This window comes from Erythrolamprus reginae, chromosome 6 (assembly GCF_031021105.1).
Source record: "Erythrolamprus reginae isolate rEryReg1 chromosome 6, rEryReg1.hap1, whole genome shotgun sequence".
NCBI lineage: Eukaryota > Metazoa > Chordata > Lepidosauria > Squamata > Dipsadidae > Erythrolamprus > Erythrolamprus reginae.
In genome coordinates, this window is record NC_091955.1 from 3524108 (window position 1) to 3543667 (window position 19560).

Below are 19560 nucleotides of genomic sequence, written 5' to 3' on the forward strand. Positions count from 1 at the left end.
CTTCTTTTGCCCTCAATCGTTCCCAGCTTTGGGCTCTTCTCCAGTGAGTCCTTCCTTCTCATTAGGTGGCTCATTAAGTATTTGAGTTTCATCTTCAGGATGTGGCCTTCTAATGAGCAGCCAGGGTTGATCTCCTCTAGGATTGACCAGTTGGATCATCTAGCCGTCCAAGGGACTCACAGGAGTCTTCTCCACCAACAAAGTTCAAAGGCCTCCATTCTTTGGCGCTCAGCTTCCTTATGGTCCAACATTCACAGTCATCCATTGCACGTGGGAAAATCACAACCTTGATTATACACACTTTTGTTGTCAGGGTGATGCGTCACACGATGGTGCCAAGTCACTACCGTAACTGTTACATAGAAGCATAGAAACATAGAAGTCTGACGGCAGAAAAAGACCTCATGGTCCATCTAGTCTGCCCTTATACTATTTCCTGTATTTTATCTTAGGATGGATATACGTTTATCCCAGGCATGTTTAAATTCAGTGACTGTGGATTGACCAACCACGTCCGCTGGAAGTTTGTTCCAAGCATGTATGACTCTTTCAGTGAAATAATATTTTCTCACGTTGCTTTTGATCTTTCCCCCAACTAACTTCAGATTGTGTCCCCTTGTTCTTGGGTTCACTTTCCTATTAAAAACACTTCCCTCCTGAACCTTATTTAACCCTTTAACATATTTAAATGTTTCGATCATGTCCCCCCTTTTCCTTCTGTCCTCCAGACTCTACAGATGGAGTTCATGAAGTCTTTCCTGATACGTTTTATGTTGAAGACCTTCCACCATTCTTGTAGCCAGTCTTTGGACCCCTTCAATTTTGTCAATATCTTTTTGTAGGTGAGGTCTCCAGAACTGAACACAGTATTCCAAATGGGGTCTCACCAGCGCTCTATATAAGGGGATCACAATCTCCCTCTTCCTGCTTGTTATACCTCTAGCTATGCAGCCAAGCATCCTACTTGCTTTTCCTACCGCCCGACCACACTGCTCACCCATTTTGAGACTGTCAGAAATCACTACCCCTGAATCCTTTTCTTCTGAAGTTTTTGCTAACACAGAACTGCCAATGCAATACTCAGATTGAGGATTCCTTTTCCCCAAGTACATTATTTTACATTTGGAAACATTAAACTGCAGTTTCCATTGCTTTGACCACTTATCTAGTAAAGCTAAATCATTTGCCATATTACAGACGCCTCCAGAAATATCAACCCTATTGCACACTTTTACATTTGGAAGCATTAAAGTAATGCACTTGGGGAAAAGGAATCCTCAATCTGAGTATTGCATTGGCAGTTCTGTTCTAAGATGACATTTGCACGAATCTTTGTTCACGTTCTAGTAACTGAAATTTTCTTGATCCAAGCCCTTTAACTGTTGGGTGTCGTTTGTCTTTCCTTTGTCAGGCTTTTTCACGCAGAGAAGATTTCCAACACCAATTTGGTTTTCATCATGAGCGACAGTAAAGAATTGTGTCATTGTGACCCAAAGCCGCTGTTGCAAGCCGAGAAGCCTGGTATCCTTTTTTCCCGCTTCCCTTCAGACTGGATTTGTATTTATTGACCCCCCCCTCCAAAAAAAAGAACATTGGAAACAGCTGGAGGATCTGTTTCTAAACCAAAAGTCGTTTGTGTCTGGGTGTGGGTGTGATGTGATGTGATGTTATTCCGTACAGCTTCCTTTCTATATGGTCTCACAATGTTCATTTTCATTGATTGGTTGGTTGTGTCCCATCAAGTCAGTATTGGCCTTTAGCAAATAGACAGAGGTAGGTTTTCTCCAGGGTAAAACATAACCACAGCTTTAGAACAATATCATTTTTTTTAAAAAAAAGGTCAGTTTGATGTAGTGGTGTTTGATGCAGTGGTGAAGGCACCAGGCTAGGGTGACTTTGGGCCAATCACCAGGAAATTGTGAGATTTAGTCTTACCTTAGGCACAAAAGCTATAAACAAAGGCATAAAATCAAAATGTTTCTTTAAGACATTTGGGGAAAATGTAGTGAAATTGCACTCTAAGCAATGTAATGTGACCACATCTGTGTATTCCTATTGGCTCTGATCTGGGATGAAGGGTGTTTGGAGAGAGCCTTCCAGTGGGTTCTTTGTCCTTCACTAAGTAAGACAGCATGTAGAAGCAACATGTAGAAGCGGGGACAATACAACCTCTTTTTATCTTCCCAATGGGAAAGATTATACCACAGAAGAATAGCATCATAACCACGAGTTATCATGTGAGTGCCTGTAATAAAATAATCTGTGATATCTCATTGTGTTGAGTTATCTTACTAGGAAAAGTTATATCTCGTTCCAGGAGAAAGGGGGAGAGAGAAAGAGAGAGAGAGAGAGAGAAACAAAGACACAGAGAGAGAGAGAGAGAGAGAAAGACAGAGAGAGAGAGAGAAAGAGAGAGAGAGAGAGAGACAAAGACACACAGAGAGAGAGAGAGAGACAAAGACACAGAGAGAGAGAGAGAGAGAGAAAGACAGAGAGAGAGACAGAGAGACAGAGAGAGAGACACAGAGAGAGAGAAGAGGAGAATTGTGTTGTGTTCCTTAACCAATGGGCAGATGAAGGACCCAACCCTTGTGAAATGGTCCAGCATCCCAGATACAGGAAAGGGCCAGATGCTTGCTTTGACGACGCTAAAGTAAGTCTTCTCTTCTTTTAGACATAAGATCTCTCCCCCCATTCCTCCCTTCTTGATAATAGTTTCCATCTTTAATTGAGTTTGCTCTGTCTGTCTCTCTTTCTTACTCTTTCTCACTTTATACATACTGCTCACTTTCTAGATCGAAACCCTTCTGGTGCAAATGTTCTCACAATTAACATAAAACTGACAGGCTGCTCTTTTTTTTTTTTTGACCTGCCTTGCCTTTCAATTGTGCTTTCACACACAATTCCTCTCTATATTTTTCAGACTATAAGACACACCGGTGTATGGGGAAAAGATTGTCCTCCTCCAGCCCTCAAGAACAATCTGCAGGCTTTCCAAACCCTCTGTGTGCCCCATTTTTTTGCAAAAATGGGGCCATTTTTCACAAAGTGGGGGGTTTTGCCTTCCCCCAGCACCCAGGGAGAACTCTGCAGGCCCCCCAAACCCTCTGCATACCCCATTTTTGCAAAAAATGCCCCCATGTTTTGTAATAATGGGACATGGGGTGGGGTTTTGAGAGGCCAAAAATGGCTATATTCAATGTATAAAACACACCGACATTTCCACTCTCTTTTACGAGAGAAAAAGGTGTGTCGTATACTCCGAAAAATACGGTACATTCCAGAAGTTGTGAATGCTTCTACACTGGAAGTTTTGAAGAAGATGTTGGATAACTATCTGTCTGAAGTGGTGTAGGGTTTCCTGCCTAAGCAAGGGGTTGGACTAGAAGACCTTCAAGGTCCCTTCCAACTTGGTGGTTGTTGTTATGCGTGATCACGCTCATGTTATGAAGTGCCTGTTAAGGAATGTGCAGAACTAGTGATGGGCGAACCCAACGGTGTTTGGGTTTGGCAAGTTCGGCTGAATTTTAGGCAAAATTCATCCGAATCCGAATTGAACCCAAACTTGAACCCGAACGGGGAATCCCTCCCATGAAGAGATTATGGGGGTGGAGCTTTGACGTCACCGGCAGGTTGCTAAGGACGCTAAGGTGATCACTTCCTGGATTCCATGGAATCCAGGAAGTGATCACCTTGGCGTCCTTAGCAACCTGCCGGTGACGTCAAAGCTCCGAACACCAAACACGACCCCAAACTTTGCCCGAAGTTTGGAAAAATTTCGTGTTCGTGTTCGGCATACCGAACACTGCAAAATTTGGTACGGACCCGAATTGTGTGGGTTCAGTTTGCCCATCACTATGCAGAACCTTTGACTTATCAAGGACATGCACAGAGTAAAACATGGGATTCCAGCAGATATCTAGGAGATATGAGTAATTATTCAGTCATACAAGACAGAGAGATTAAGGTGTTTACTTTAGAAATAGCACAGTCAAGTTAAACAGTCTGGTCATACACATTCAAATCAGTCAATAACTCTCAATACAGTAATAATATTACAAGACTGTCTTTGTCTTACATATCAGACAGACATTACAGCTTACCAATATATCAAACTGTCATCAAACACACAGAGCTTACTACATACATATGTGTGAGAACTTCAGAACCGCACATTTCGAGCGGTGGAAATGTTGACACACAAGAACTTCTGCTTTGCTGGGAACAAAGGCGAAAAATGGATTGTTCTCCCCAGTCGACAACACTGGATATTTGTGTGTGAACGCACAACCGAGTCTTGCTTATTTAGCTCGATGTGCCCTTCTCTATGATAGTCAAGTAACGGTGGTGTTTTGATATTTTGGGTTAAGTTTCCTTTCCAGTTCTCTCTGTAAAGTCTTTTGCGTTGTTGTTTTTATTATTATCTTATTTATTTATTTGCTTTTCACATTATCTCTTCTATCGGCCAGCCAACTTTGCATGGGATTTCATCTTTCTGTGTGTTTCTTTCTGTGTTTCCTTTCCTCTCCTCTCTTTGCTACTTTGCCCTGTTACTAATAGGAGCAGCCTCTATGCACGAGGAGCTTCGCCATTGCCATGATGCCCACTTCTGTCTCCATTTTTCTGCAACTTTTCATGTGGTGTGGATGGTTAGTTCCTTTCTCTAATTTTGTGTTTTTTTGTTTCATTTCTCCCCCAACCCCCAAACTGCAAGAATAAAAAGGGGGCTAAGAATGCATATAACCGATGAGTTTATGAAAGGGTGGGTGCTAGGCTTCTTCAGAGCTTGGTTTCTCTCAGAAAGAGGTTAGGAGCTGGTTAATATCCTCTCCCTCTTCTCTCCTCTCCCACTCCTTTACTCCTCTCCATCTCCTCTCTTCTCTCTCTCTCTCTCCCTCTGCCTTTCCTCTCCCTCTCCTCTCCCTGTCTCTTTCCCTTTCTCTCTCCCTCTCCCTCATCTTTCTCCTCCTCTTCTCCTCTCCCTCTCCCCCTCCTCTCCCTGTCTCCTTTCCTCCTCTCTCCTTCTCCTCTCCTTCTCCTCTCCATCTCATCTCCCTGTCTCCTTTCCTCCTTCTCCTCTCCCTCTTCACTCCCTCTCCTCTCCCTGTCCCCTTTCCTCCTCTCCCTCTCCTTCTCCTCTCCCTCTCCTCTCCCTGTCTCCTTTCCTCCTCTCCTCTCCCTCTCCCTGTCTCCTTTCCTCCTCTCTCCTTCTCCTCTCCTTCTCCTCTCCATCTCATCTCCGTGTCTCCTTTCCTCCTCCTCTCCCTCCTCACTCCCTCTCCTCTCCCTGTCCCCTTTCCTCCTCTCCCTCTCCTTCTCCTCTCCCTCTCCTCTCCCTGTCTCCTTTCCTCCTCTCCTCTCCCTCTCCCTGTCTCCTTTCCTCCTCTCTCCTTCTCCTCTCCTTCTCCTCTCCATCTCATCTCCCTGTCTCCTTTCCTCCTCCTCTCCTTCTCCTCTCCCTCTCCTCTCCCTGTCTCCTTTCCTCCTCTCCTCTCCCTCTCCCTGTCTCCTTTCCTCCTCTCTCCTTCTCCTCTCCTTCCCCTCTCCATCTCATCTCCCTGTCTCCTTTCCTCCTTCTCCTCTCCTTCTCCTCTCCATCTCATCTCCCTGTCTCCTTTCCTCCTCTCTCCTTCTCCTCTCTTTCCCTTTCCTTCTCCCACTCCATCATCTTTCCTCCTCTCCTCCTCTCCTCTTCCTGTCCTCTCTCTGTACACTCTTCCTCTCCTCTTCCTCTCTTCTCTTCTCTTCTCCTCTCCTCTCCCTGTCTTATCCATCTCCTCTCCTTTCCTCCTCTCTCTCTCCTTCTCCTCTCCCTGTTCCTTTCCTCCTCTCCTTCTCCTCTCCCTCTCCTCTCTCTCTGTCTCCTTTCTTCCTCTCCCTCTCCTTTTCCTCTCCCTCTCCATCATCTTTCCTTCTCTCCTCTCCCTGTACACTCTTCCTCTCCTCTCCTCTCTTCCCCTCTCCCTGTCTTATCCATCTCCTCTCCTTTCCACCTTTCCTTTCCTCCCTTCCCCTTCCTTATTTCTCTTCCCTTCCCTTTCTCCTTCTTTTTTCCATGAGAAAATCTTTGATTACTTCATTTTTTTGATGGGGAGGGGTGTCATCAATTAACTTGATTCACTTATTTGTTCTTCCAATATTCAGCCCTTCCGCCCTCTTTCAAGGTCTATTGGGACCACCCCACTAGAATGTCTATTTTCATTTCATTGTTTTTGTAGATCTTTAATTTTGACATGGAAGGGATGGGCCACAATTCAAGAAAGGGACATAGATTTTACAAAGTTATCATTCCTAATCCGGTTTGCAGTAATTTTCTGAAGAAGAAAGATCTCCTGGCCTAACTATGGACTTCTTGTTGTCAATTAAGAAAGCATTTGACAAGATAGAACTTCTGGTCTGGCTCTGCTACTTGTTCGTATTATGCATCCATGTGCTATAGTCCCTGAATTTATGCGGACAATATGGATATGTGAATCAGCCAAGATCTAATTTAAGGATTTGAGTCAATTTAATTACAATTTGCATTTCGATTCAAAGAATTGTGTTGAGTCAGTTTGAATCTGTGGTTTGAACATCACTCAAAAAGGATGGTTTGAATGAACTGTTCTTCAATCAAAACTTTGCACAGCTCAAATCCTCTTAGACATTGGGTGAGTTTGTAGAGGTAATGCTGTGGAATATAAAATATCCCCCATAAAACCATAACAGCAACAAATCAGCAATCTAAAAGAACATCATCACTCTGAAAAAAAATTGGCTTGCTAAATATCCACAAACACCATAGCTGTATGTTTTCAAAAGTGCTGCTTCCTAATACTATACAAACATTGGCATCAACGGCATTTCTTGAGTAAAGTAAAACAAGAGAACAACAATAAAAACCACAATGTACAGATGAGTAGGAGGATGTGATTTTCTCATATCACTTCTAGGCCGATAGATTCTGCAAGGTGAGAGACTAAATTTGCCCTCCATGATTGGCAGGCTCAAAGGATTAAGCCGTAGGGGGGAATGGTAGGGAATGTTGATGGACAACCCGAGCGTTGAAATATTTACCACCGTTCAAGGGTGTTGGAAGCCCAACAGGAATGTTTCGCTTTCCAGAGGTGCTGCTCTGTAAGGTTTTAGATTAGATTAGGTTAGATTGGATTGGATTGGATTACTAGAGTTGAAAGAGATCTTGCAGTTCATCTAGCTTTGTTTTTACAAATCTCTGCATTTAGCAAGCCTTTATTCCAATTAACAGTGGCCTTAGCCGGAGACCAGAACAGTTTGAGTCATGAAACATCCACCAGAAAAGGATTTCCCATTTCAACCTATGTTCTATCTTTACTGGGAGTAGTTTGCCCATTTACAACATCCCAGATGTGCCACTAGTTGCCAACTAATCTTTTCCCAGAAGCTAAATTGGCAAACTTTCTCCCTTGGCTTGTCTAACCCAATAGGATGCTACCGTACATAATTCCTCCAGGTTGTCTTCATCTTCCTCCTCCCAACCCCAGGAGTTAGGCACAGGTCCAAGCAAAACATAAGCTGTGGCTGTCTTCCACAATTATTTTGTTTCTCGGGGGCCTCATGAATCCCACAAACATTCTGGAAAATGTTGGTCTTTTGTTTGCTTTATGCCAGATTGCTGTGAATGGAATAGAATACAGGGGGTGGACATAAAAATGGAACCACCTTGCAGCTTTTCCGTGGAATCCAGATTTGTGAAGCTCCCTTCGAACAGTTTTTGTGGAAACTGGGTTCTGTACGTGTCTATTGAGCTCTGCAGTGATTTTAGGAGCTGCGGTCTTGCGATCCGCTCTAACAATTCGCTTTACAGTCCGATGGTCTCTCTCAGACCACTTCGACTTTGGACCAGACCTGTGCTTGGCTGAGGACGTTTTCCCTTCTCTTTCAAAAGCAGTCATGACTTTTGAGACATGTCCTCTTGAAACGTCAAACATTCGGGCACTTTCTGTTACATTAGCGCCTGCCATTCGAGCACCAACAATTTGACCTCTTTGAAAGTCTGAGAGCTCTGCCATCTCTAGAAGGTTATCACCAATTTCCTTAAATTTCTGTAAAAAACAAAAGGCAGCTTAAAAAAACATATCAAATAACAGAATTTTAAAAAAACATTAAAATATGTCAAGTTTTGATTGATTTGAACATATTCAAACATTATGATGCCAAAAAGTCAAGTGTTTCCTTTTTTTTGTCCACCCCCTGTAGAATGGGATAGAATGGAATATGGAATATAGAGAATGGAATGGAGTAGAATAGGTCTGAAGCCAATCACAAAGATTTATTCTCAGATTAGCTTAAAATCCTCTGTAGATTTCTTTGAGACTAAAGGTCACTTTAATTCAGTGGGTCTATGTTGAGAGGCAACAGGAATAGATACAGCTGTGATATGGACCACTTTCTGCCCACATGGCCTCAAGCAAGTACAATAACCTTTTGCACAGGTTCGCCTGGAATTTTCTACCAGGACAGAGAACCTGACCTCACTGCCTGCTGCCCATCACTGCTTGTGGGGTAGAATCTGGACAACCAAATGGAGCAGTGTGTTTAGTGGCCCGATGCCTTTCTTGTTGCCAATGTGGAGTTATATTCAGCAGATATATTCTCACGGTGCCCAGAGAGAGAAATACCGTGTTTCCTTGAAAATAAGACATTGTCTTATATTAATTTTTGCTCCAAAAGTTGTGCTACGTCTTATTTTCGGGGGGTGCCTTATATTTCTCAAATAAGACAAATTCCCAGGCATAAAAGCTGATACCCCCAAAGAAAGTGTACCGTACGGTACACTGATTATGGTATGGTACCTGTCCGTATGGCACCCACACACACAAATGACGGCTCTTATAAGGTACAACAGTATACTCCCGCTATTGCAGCTTCCGGCCACCAGGGAAACTACAGTCTATGCACTGTAGTGGAGGCAGTAATGGCGGTGAGACAGCAGAAGACTGTGTCTGCTGTACTGGACAGTACAAAGCGATGGAAGGGGCCAGCAGGGGACGCCACATTATTACGGTACCGCTATGAACAGCTTTGAATGGTACCGTATGTTTTTCCACCGTACCGTATGTAAACTAGACTACGCCTTATTTTCGGGGGGTGCCTTATATTAGCAAATTCTGCAAAACCTCTGACATGCCTTACTTTCGGGGTACGTCTTATTTTTGGGGAAACAGGGTATATCTGCCCCTACCTAGGATCGAACTCACAGCCTCCTGATTGTGAGGCGAGAGCTCTATTTTTAGGCCACCAGACCTCCCCTACCATTTGAGCCCCATCGGCATTGACAAATTCCCCATCGGTCAATTGCAAAAGTTGGCTTTAGTTGGAACAGCTGACAACATTGCAATGTACCTCTAACACCGCCAAGGAACAACATCTCTCTATTTCTTGGAGAGGACTTGATAGGTCAACAAAACCGCCAAATCGAGTCTAAACATCTGACTGGCTGTGCGACCAACCCCAACAATAATTTAATAATAATAATAATAATTAATAATAATTTATTGGACTTGTATGCCGCCCCTCTCCGAAGACTCAGGGCAGCTCACAACAATAATAAAACAATATAGCAGTAAAACAAATCCAATATTAAAAAACATAACTGAATAAACATATATCCATTGTAAGATAAAATACAGGAAATAGTATAAGGGCAGACTAGATGGACCATGAGGTCTTTTTCTGCTGTCAGTCTTCTATGTTTCTATATATAAAACCCCAGCAATTAAAACCATACAGCACATACATACCAAACATAAAATATAAAAGCCTGGGGGAGGATGTCTTAGTTCCCCCATGCCTGGCGATATAGGTGGGTCTTAAGTAATTTGCGAAAGACAAGGAGGGTGGGGGCCGTTCTCATCTCTGGGGGGAGTTGATTCCAGAGGGCTGGGGCCGCCACAGAGAAGGCTCTTCCCATGGGACCCGCCAAACGACATTTTTTGGTTGATGGGACCCGGAGAAGGCCAACTCTGTGGGACCTTATCGGCCGCTGGGATTCTTGCGGTAGAAGGTGGTTCCAAAGGTATTCTGGTCCACTGCCATGTAGGGCTTTAAAGGTCATTACCAACACTTTGAATTGTGACCGGAAACTGATCGGCAGTCAATGTAGGCCACGGAGTGTTGCAGAAACGTGGGCAAATCTTGAAAGCCCCACGATGGCTCTCGCGGCCGCATTCTGCACGATCTGAAGTTTCTGAACACTCTTCAAAGGTAGCCCCATGTAGAGAGCGTTGCAGTAGTCGAACCTTGAGGTGATGAGGGCATGAGTGACTGTGAGCAATGACTCCCTGTCCAAATAGGGCCGCAACTGGTGCACCAGGCGAACCTGGGCAAACGCCTCCCTCGCCACAGCCGAAAGATGATGTTCCAATGTGAGCTGTGGATCGAGGAGGACGCCCAAGTTGCGGACCCTCTCTGAGGGGGTCAATAATTCCTCCCCCAGGGTAATGGATGGACAGATGGAATTGTCCTTGGGAGGCAAAACCCACAGCCACTCCGTCTTGTCTGGGTTGAGTTTGAGCTTGTTGACACCCATCCAGGCCCCAACAGCCTCCAGACACCGACTGTATTGAATCTCTGCAGTCATTGATAACCAGCAAACATGGCTTATACTGTTTGCACACAAAAAAAAAGCTGGACAATCTATTTAGCAATATCGGGGTTGGAATAAGTTGCATGGCGAGTCAGGTTTTTTTTCTCCGCTCCATTTTGCTTGCATTTTTGTTAAGAAAAAAATTATGATTAATGGATCATTGGGTATTCCAAAAAGTACCTTATTTCCAAACTTCCGAGGGCTAAAGGATTGCGTTCGAAGCTTTCTGAAAATAAATCTCTCCTTGGCTTCCTTTCCTCTGAGTCATTTATATTACATTTCAAGGCACTGTTCTACATGCAGCATGAATACCAATAAGGCGACTTTATGCACGCTATTTATTTATTTTAAAACCAACACGACATTTTTTCAATATAGACAAATAACATCCGGTGGTGGGAGAATTACTCACTCTGTATGTGTTTGTGGGTTGTGAGCAATCCCTTGTCTTTCTTTGCTATCATATCCACACAAACACTTCTGCATCCAATTTACAGTAAGGGCATTCTTGAAAAAATTCAAACAGTTAAGATGCTGGTGACAATGTTGTGATGTCAGCACTGCCGATTAGAATAGTGCAGTGCAATGAAGTATATCATATCGTATAAGAATATAGAATAGAATAAGAGAGTAGGATAGGATAGGAAAGGATGGGATGGGATAGAATAGGATAGGATAGGAAAGGATAGAATAAGAATTTAGAATAGAAAATCTTATCCTATTCTATCCTATCCTATTATATTCTAAATTCTATTCTAAATTCTTATTCTATTCTATCCTTTCCTATCCTATCCTTTCCTATCCTAAATAGGATAGAATAGGATAGGATAAGAATAAGAATTTAGGATAGGATAGAATCCAGAATAGAATAGGATAGAATAGGATAGGATAGGATGGGATAGGAAAGGATAGAATAAGAATTTAGAATAGAATTTAGAATAGAATAGGATCGGATAGGATAAGAATAAGAATTTAGGATAGGATAGAATGCAGAATAGAATAGGATAGAATAGGATAGGATGGGATAGAATAGGATAGGATAGGATAGGAAAGGATAGAATAAGAATTTAGAATAGAATTTAGAATAGAATTTAGAATAGAATAGAATTTAGAATAGGATAGGATAGGATAAGAATAAGAATTTAGGATAGGATAGAATCCAGAATAGAATAGGATAGGATGGGATAGAATAGAATAGGATAGGATAGGAAAGGATAGAATAAGAATTTAGGATAGAATCCAGAATAGAATAGGATAGAATAGGATAAGATAGAATAAGAATTTAGAATAGAATAGAATAGAATTATTTATTGGCCATGTGTGACTGGATACACAAGGAATTTGTCTTTGGTGCAGATGCTCTCAGTGTAGATGTAAGTGATAAATCATGACCACAGTCATCATAAATACATTCATCTTGAATCATAAGATACAACACGGTCATCGGATACGAAATAATTAAATAAGTCATACTAGGAGTCTAAATAAACAATATAAAATTGTAAAGATGCACGCAACATGGTTATGGTCATAAGTAGAAAAGGTTATAGGAGGAATGAGAAGAATAATAGGAATACAGCGATCCCTTGTTTTTCGCAGGGGATGTGTTCCAAGACCACCCGTGAAAAATGAATTTCCGTGAAGTAGAGGAAAGATATTTTTTAATGTAATTTAATGAGTATTTGGACTTTTAAAACCCTTGAAGTAGTTTGTGTCCATGATGCGAGGAGTCAGTCAATATTTTCACAGCCCTCTTTCTGACTCGTGCAGTCTACATGTCCTCAATGGAAGGCAGGTTGGCAGCCATGGTTTTTTCTATGTTGTGGCTTGGTCCACATCCTGGGCAGCTGATCATGGATTCTGAGGATCAAGAGATGGGGGTGGGTTGGTCCCCTAGCCCAGGGGTAGGCAAAGTTGGCTCTTTTGTGACATTTGGACTTCAACTCCCAGAATTTCCGAGTTAGCAGGATTGGCTCAGGAATTCTGAGATTTGTAGTCCACAAGTCATAGAAGAGCCAACGTTGCCTACCCCTGCCCTAGGCCAACCTGAGCCTGAGAGTGAGGAGGCACCTGAGTCTGAGAGGATGTGGAGTCAGAGGGGCTGTTGCACCTCCAGAGGTGCACATGAGTGACTCGGGAGAATGGGAAGAGCCTCTTCTTGATGCTAGAGTACACAGAGATGTTAGAAGACAGGAGTGGCTGAACAAGCTGTGTTTAGTTATAACTTGGATCACAATAATCTCATTAGAAACTGGGTGATGGCTTTATGGAATGGGCACAAAGGCAAGTCACAACTGAAAGAGTATCTCAGGTAAGAAAGATTGGGTGACTTGGCTTCTCTAACATCAGGAAGTCTAGTACAGTCGTACCTCTACCTAAGAACGCCTCTACTTATGAACTTTTCTAGATAAGAACCGGGTGTCCGAGATTATTTTTGCCTCTTCTCAAGAGCCATTTTCCACTTACAAACCCGAGCCTCTGAAACTGTAACTGGAAAAGGCAGGGAGAAGCCTCTGTGGGGTCTCTCTAGGAATCTCATGGGAGGAAACAGGGCCAGAAAAGGCAGGGAGAAGCCTCCGTGAGGCCTCTCTAGGAATCTCCTGGGTGGTAACAGGACCGGAAAATGCAGGGAGAAGCCTCCATGGGGCCTCTCTAGGAATCTCCTGGGAGGAAACAGGGCCTCCACCCTCCCTGTGGTTTCCCCAATCGCATGCATTATTTGCTTTTACATTGATTCCTAGGGAAAAATTGCTTCTTCTTACAAACCTTTCTGCTTGACCACCTGGTCACAGAATGAATTAAGTTCATAAGTAGAGGTACCACTGTATTTTAGGAACTGTTCAGAGCCTGATGCCCGCATGGGTCCACTCGGTGAGACTAAATTGCACAAAAAGGTTCCCAGCGAGAAGATTATTGGGTAAAGAAGTCAACATCTGTCTAGTGATGTTTCCATGATTTCTAATAAATCTCTCTTTCTCTGTGTCTCTCTCTTCTACCAACAGGACGATTCAACTGAGTGTGGTGGAGTTTCTGGATTGAACCCATCACTCTGGTCTATGGTAGGAATCCAGTTTATCCTGCTCTGGATGTTATCTGGAAGCAGAGCAGGCCAATTATGACCCTGAGAAACCCACCCCCCAAAAAAACCTAATCTAAACCCAACCGAGATCCTGCCAAAACGTTAGCCCACCATTTTTTTCATTCAAGGAAAAAAAACAAGGAGGGTCCCGTCTGCTCCAGCTGCAGATTCAAACGTCGTCGCCAGTGACTCGGGAAAAAAAAATTCTTCTCGGGGAGATGGCGTTCGGAGGCACCAACCGTGGCTGCATGTTGGTGTGTCGGATCCGTTAACACGTGTGTGAATGCTTCATCATCCAGGCCATTCAGAACCGAATTCTGTATGTGCTTTACTGTGGAGTTTGCAGGGTTGGGGGTAAGGTCTTCTCTTGTGTGTGTGCTTTTGAAGACTCTGCGTTGTTTTTTTAAAAAAAGGGCTCCCCTTTAAGAGGTCACCTCGTTTCTGTTTTATTTGTCCGAATGCAATTTGTGAGTGGGTCGCACTCCTTCGACATTGGAATGCCTGATTTGCAAAGGAAAAGGGGAGAAAAGACGTTTGCCAATTCCTTCGCCTTTTTGGTTTAGAATACCGATTATTTACATGCCTGCTTTCAACTTTCTTTGAATACAAACTCAACTTCGTTTCACACCGGTGCGCCGGTGGGAAAAACCAAGCATAAATCCATGCCGCGGTTTTACCAAACACAGAGGCGGTGTCTTCACTACTGCTTCTCGTCCATTGCTTCCACTGCCAACTCCAAGCCCATCAATGCAACGGCGTCAGCAAACCTGAACCCCAGGAATTTCAAATATTCTGGAGGGGAGGGGAAATTCGAAAGGATGGTTGAGAAGGCGGCGACCAGTTTTAAAATAGAAAGGACCTTTTTTTAAAAAAAACAATAGAAAAGAAGACAGCTAAAAAGTTTCCTTTTGGAAACGGCGGTGGGATCGATGTCGAAGATCTGGAGAACTTCAAGCATTGAATTGAGACACTGCGAGACTTTTCACCATGATGTAAAATGCCTTATATAACAGATCGTCTTTTTTTTTTTTCCTAAAAAACCAATCCGCTTCCATAACTTCATGAACGGGATGCAAAGTTCTGGGAAAAAAAAAGGCAAACAATGTCAAAATTGATTTTTTTTTTAAAGAACGTATCATCCCACTATCTTGTCCTTCGTTGCGCAAGCTGTTGATAATGTCTGTATGGAACCTCCTTGTTCTCAAAGCACTGTCTTACCGGTTTTTAAAGTCCTCCAAAGTTTTCGAGACGCAACGTTTGTGAATACAAATGTCTTTGTGTGAATATATTGAATGTTGGTTTCCAAGGGTAATTTTTGCATGATGACGAAGCTGCTATTCTGTTAAAAGGTTTCGTTTTGTTTTTCCTAGATTTTTCCCCCCTTTTCTTTTTCACGGTAGAGTGTAGTTTATTGAACAGGTCTTTGAGTGGTTTTTTTTTTCTTTTCTTGCTGTGTGAGAAACCAAATATTGCGGTGTGATGCAATTGAATCTTAAGTTTTATATTGTTAAACAGATATTTGAATCGACTGTGAAATGCAAAAGCTGAAAAGCGAAGGAGGGTATATTTAATTTATCTTCTCAAATGCGGGGGGAAAATGGGTTTTATACAGATGAAAACATTCACCTGAATAACTATTTACAGGCCCAGTCATAAATCAGATTGACAGGTATTTATTTCAGGGTTTAGAAAATAATAATAACTGAAAAGTTATCCCCAATTGTTATGCAGCATTTTAAATTCTGCTTTTTATCAAATAGCAAACTGGGGGGAAAAAACCCACAACCCACAATCGAATGGAAAAAAATTGAAAAACCCAAACCAATCCCTCAAACATACTCTTGGGTTTGATGTAAAAATACGGATTAATCATGAACTCAACCATCAGTCCAGTGAGTAAATGAATTAGCTTGGGGTGCAGAATGTTGTAGACAGAGAAGAGAATATTTTCATCGAGGACTTTTTTTAAAACACACCCATGAATGTCTGGCTTTCTTGATATCTCAGAATTATTCTAAAGACTGCAATTGTTTGTACGAGAACCCCCGTAAAATATCATTGCACTAGCAAGTGACTTTCATCTGAGGTTGAGCCCAAAGATTTTGAGAGATTTCTGAGAATGCATTCGTAATAGACGAATGGCGGGTTTTTAAACCTTCCCCCCCTTTGTCCGCTTCTATTTATTTTCCGATTTTAGCTGAGCACGCTAGTGCATTTTTTTCACTTCCTCATTTGCACTTTAGCGGAACTGGGACAATTCAACGCAGCGAACCTGGCACAGCCAACTCGCTGCGGGACAAGAGTTATATTACTATCAAAGAAACGATGGAACAGAATTATTAAAGGATGTAAAAGGAGGGACAAAATGAAATGGGAAGGACAGAAAATTAAAATCTATTTTTAATTATTTCGAATACTCAAAAGTGAACTGTTGAATTGTCCGATGGTGAGTGGCAAGTTGTCCAATTGCTCATTTCAATTTTTCTAACTTTGTTATTAAAGTTAGAGTTAAAGTTATGAGTTAAGGTTATGAGCCGTGGTAGCGCAGTGGTTAGAATGCAGGCTATTTCTGCCGACTACCGGCTGCGTGCAATTTGGCAGTTCAAATCTCACCAGGCTCAAGGTTGACTCAGCCTTCTGTCAATCCGAGGTGGGTAAAATGAGGACCCGGATCGTTGGGGGCAAGAGGCTGACTTTGTAAACCGCTTAGAGAGGGCTGTCAAAGCACCGTGAAGCGGTATATAAGTCTAAGTGCTATTGCTGTTAAGTCCAGGAGATGATTAAGGAAGGGATGACGAAGCAAGGTTTCCTAACATTTCCACTTTTTAAAAGCGAATTTTTACAGGTGTTCCAATCCCAAAGAAATACTCTAATAGACTGGAATGAAGATAATAAATGGACTGGCAAGAATCCAGATGGCGACTAAGAAAACGACACAAAAAACTCTAAATCTTTTTGTGTGTCTAGTGGTCACATGGATATTTGCAGTCCAGGTGTGGTAGTTTTACAATTCACGGCTGATAGGCAGGTATTATGTACCTTAGTGCAGGGATCCCCGACACTATTCTATCTGTTTACTGCTGGCGGTAACTTCAGCAGAGGGGGGAACGGTTTCAAGCATGCAACATAAAACCCTACACAGGTGCAAATGAACCTTTGCACAACCGTGTGCCACTTTGGTGGCCTGGTTTCCCAGGGGCCACAGCCCGTGGGTTAGGGACCTCTGTCTAGAGTGGACATCACGCTTGCCAAAATGAGTCAGAGATAGGCAATACATCATTGATTCTGTTGAAGAGAATCCATCTTACTTAGCATTAGGGTAGAAGTCTTCAAACTTGGCGACTTTAAGACTTGTGGACTTCAACTCCCAGGATCCTCCAGCCAGCATAGCATAGCTGCCTGGAGAATTCTGGGAGTTGAAGTCCACAAGTCTTAAAAGTTGCCAAGTTTGGGAACCCCTGCATTAAAGGAGCCGAATCCAGCTTGTTTCTGTTAAAGCGCAGATTGGTTACTTATTTATTTATTTATTGAGTTTATTTATTTGTGGTCTCACCCTATGGGACCACAGTTTATTTATTTGAATTTGGTATAACTGCACGCCTCGTGTGTATTTATCTCTCTCTCTCTCTCTCTCGCCCCCACAATGAAAAATAAATACTTATTAGGAACAGGTGGGCAATTCCTTAAAACTCGGCACTGCAGATCAAGTCACTTGCTTTTTTTTGTTTTGTTTTGCGTAACGATAAGAATTTGCCTTAATCGAAATATTGGTACTCATCCTTAATTTGCAGGGTTTTTTTTAAATTTAAAGCAAGGGTCTCCAACCTTGGCAACTTGTGGACTTCAACTCCCAGAATTCCCCAGTCAGCAAACTTTTACCTAGATGGCTGAGGAATTCTGGGAGTTGAAGTCCAGAAGTCTTAAAGTTGCCAAGGTTGTCGATCCGTGTTTTAAAGAATCCCTTTCTCTGAGCAACGTCGCCGGTGAAACTTTTTCCACCAATTCACCCATATTCTGGTAGTGTGTAGCCTCTTTGGATGATTACATTCTTTCCATGCTTTTTAGACATACTTTTCCTTCTCCAGCTACTCTCTACAAATTTTTATTGGATAATTTCCCACAAAGCACATTTTTGCAGCCTGATTTTTAAAATCGAACATCGTATTTTGAAAGACAAAAAGACCAATGATACCAAACACACCCGCTTTTTTTATAATAAAGCACCATTAATAAAGCAACTATTTTCATGTACTGCTACTAACTACTTCCTGTAAATAATGCTTGCAGTTACAGTATCTACATCTATTATTATCACTCTAATTCTTTTTTTAAAAAAAGACAAATGCCTTAATTAATTCCTAGTCTTAGCAAAGGATAATTCCATGGCTGGTTTCCCCCTTTCTCTCCTATTATGGAAAGAATACATCTTAATTCTCCTTGTGGGAATAGGAATTCGAGTGTTTTAACAGTCGGTTCATAAATAAAGAGGTAGCATATGTGTTCACCAGGAATGGTGGAGTAGCAGCAGGGGTGGGCAGCAGCTGGTACACTCAGGTGTTCCATCCTGGTAGGAACTTCTGGGATGCATGCGCAGCTATGTGCACCCGATGCGCCCCTGTGTGAGATTTGCCTTTTGCGCATGCGAGGATATGTGTGCGAGCAAGATTTTTGGTGATTTTTTGCTTCTGCGCATGCATGGAAGCAAAAATACAGTGATACCTCATCTTATAAACGCCTCGTCATACAAACTTTTCGAGATACAAACCCGGGGTTTAAGATTTTTTTGCCTCTTCTTACAAACTATTTTCACCTTACAAACCCACTACCGCCACTGGGATGCCCCACCTCCAGACTTCCATTGCCAGCGAAGCACCCGTTTTTGTGCTGCTGGGATTCCCCAGAGGCTCCCCTCCATAGGAAACCCCACCTCCGGACTTCCGTGTTTTTGTGATGCTGCAAGGGAATCTCAGCAGGGGAATCCCAGCAGCGCAAAAATGGGCACTTCACTGGAAACGGAAGTCCAGAGGTGGGGTTTCCCAGCGAGGGGAGCCTCAGTGAAATCGCAGCATTGCAAAAACACAGAGGTCCGGAGGTGGGATTTCCCATGGAGGAGAGCCTCAGGGGAATCCCAGCAGTGCAAAAACGGGCACTTCGGCTGGCAAAAGGGGTGAATTTTGGGCTTGCATGTATTAATCGCTTTTCCATTGATTCCTATGGAAAACATTGTTTCGTCTTACAAACTTTTCACCTTAAGAACCTCATCCCGGAACCAATTAAGTTTGCAAGACAAGGTATCACTGTATTGGCAAAAATTGCCGAAATCTCACTGGCACGCATGTCCTCATTCAAAATTTCGCTTGCTGCTCATGCGCAGAAACCAAATCTCACACTGATGGGCACGCACATGCCTGCGACGCCCTCGGAGGGCGCACCGGTAGGGGGTAAGATGAGCGGCCCTTCACTGCCTAGAAGTGGAGCTCTTGCCTCCACAATCAGGAGGTTGTGAGTTCGACCCTAGATAGAGGCAAATGTTTCTCTCTCTCTGGGCTCACAAAACTGCTGAACAGAACTCCGCATTGGCGACAGGGAATAGCATCCGGCCATTAAAATCCTCTGCTAGCTCCATTCAGTTGCCCAGTCTTTATGGGGTTGTTAAAAGGAAATGATATGCATTAACCAGGAAACAAGAAGCTTTTACTTCTTTTTTTAAAATATTTTTTATTATTTTTTCACAAACAAACATAACAAACACAATATATAACATTTAGTGGAGCTACAGTCACTCCGCTCAAAATAGAAGTCTTCATTGTATAAAAAGAAAAAAAGATCTTATTATTGTTTAACACCATTTAAAGAATATATAAAAATATCTATT

The 19560-nt window shown here is 42.6% G+C and overlaps 1 protein-coding gene across 1 annotated transcript in view; it reads left to right on the plus strand.

The window, feature by feature from the left end:
* The window catches only part of CACNA2D1 (calcium voltage-gated channel auxiliary subunit alpha2delta 1), a 280276-nt gene extending 264799 nt beyond the window's left edge, over positions 1–15477 (plus strand). The window contains exons 36-38 of the mRNA XM_070755088.1: positions 1412–1521; positions 2574–2653; positions 13609–15477. Coding sequence (XP_070611189.1) covers positions 1412–1521; positions 2574–2653; positions 13609–13725 — 307 coding nt within the window. The 3' untranslated portion in view covers positions 13726–15477. The remainder of the gene's footprint in view (positions 1–1411; positions 1522–2573; positions 2654–13608) is intronic.
* The last annotated feature ends 4083 nt before the right edge of the window (positions 15478–19560 follow it).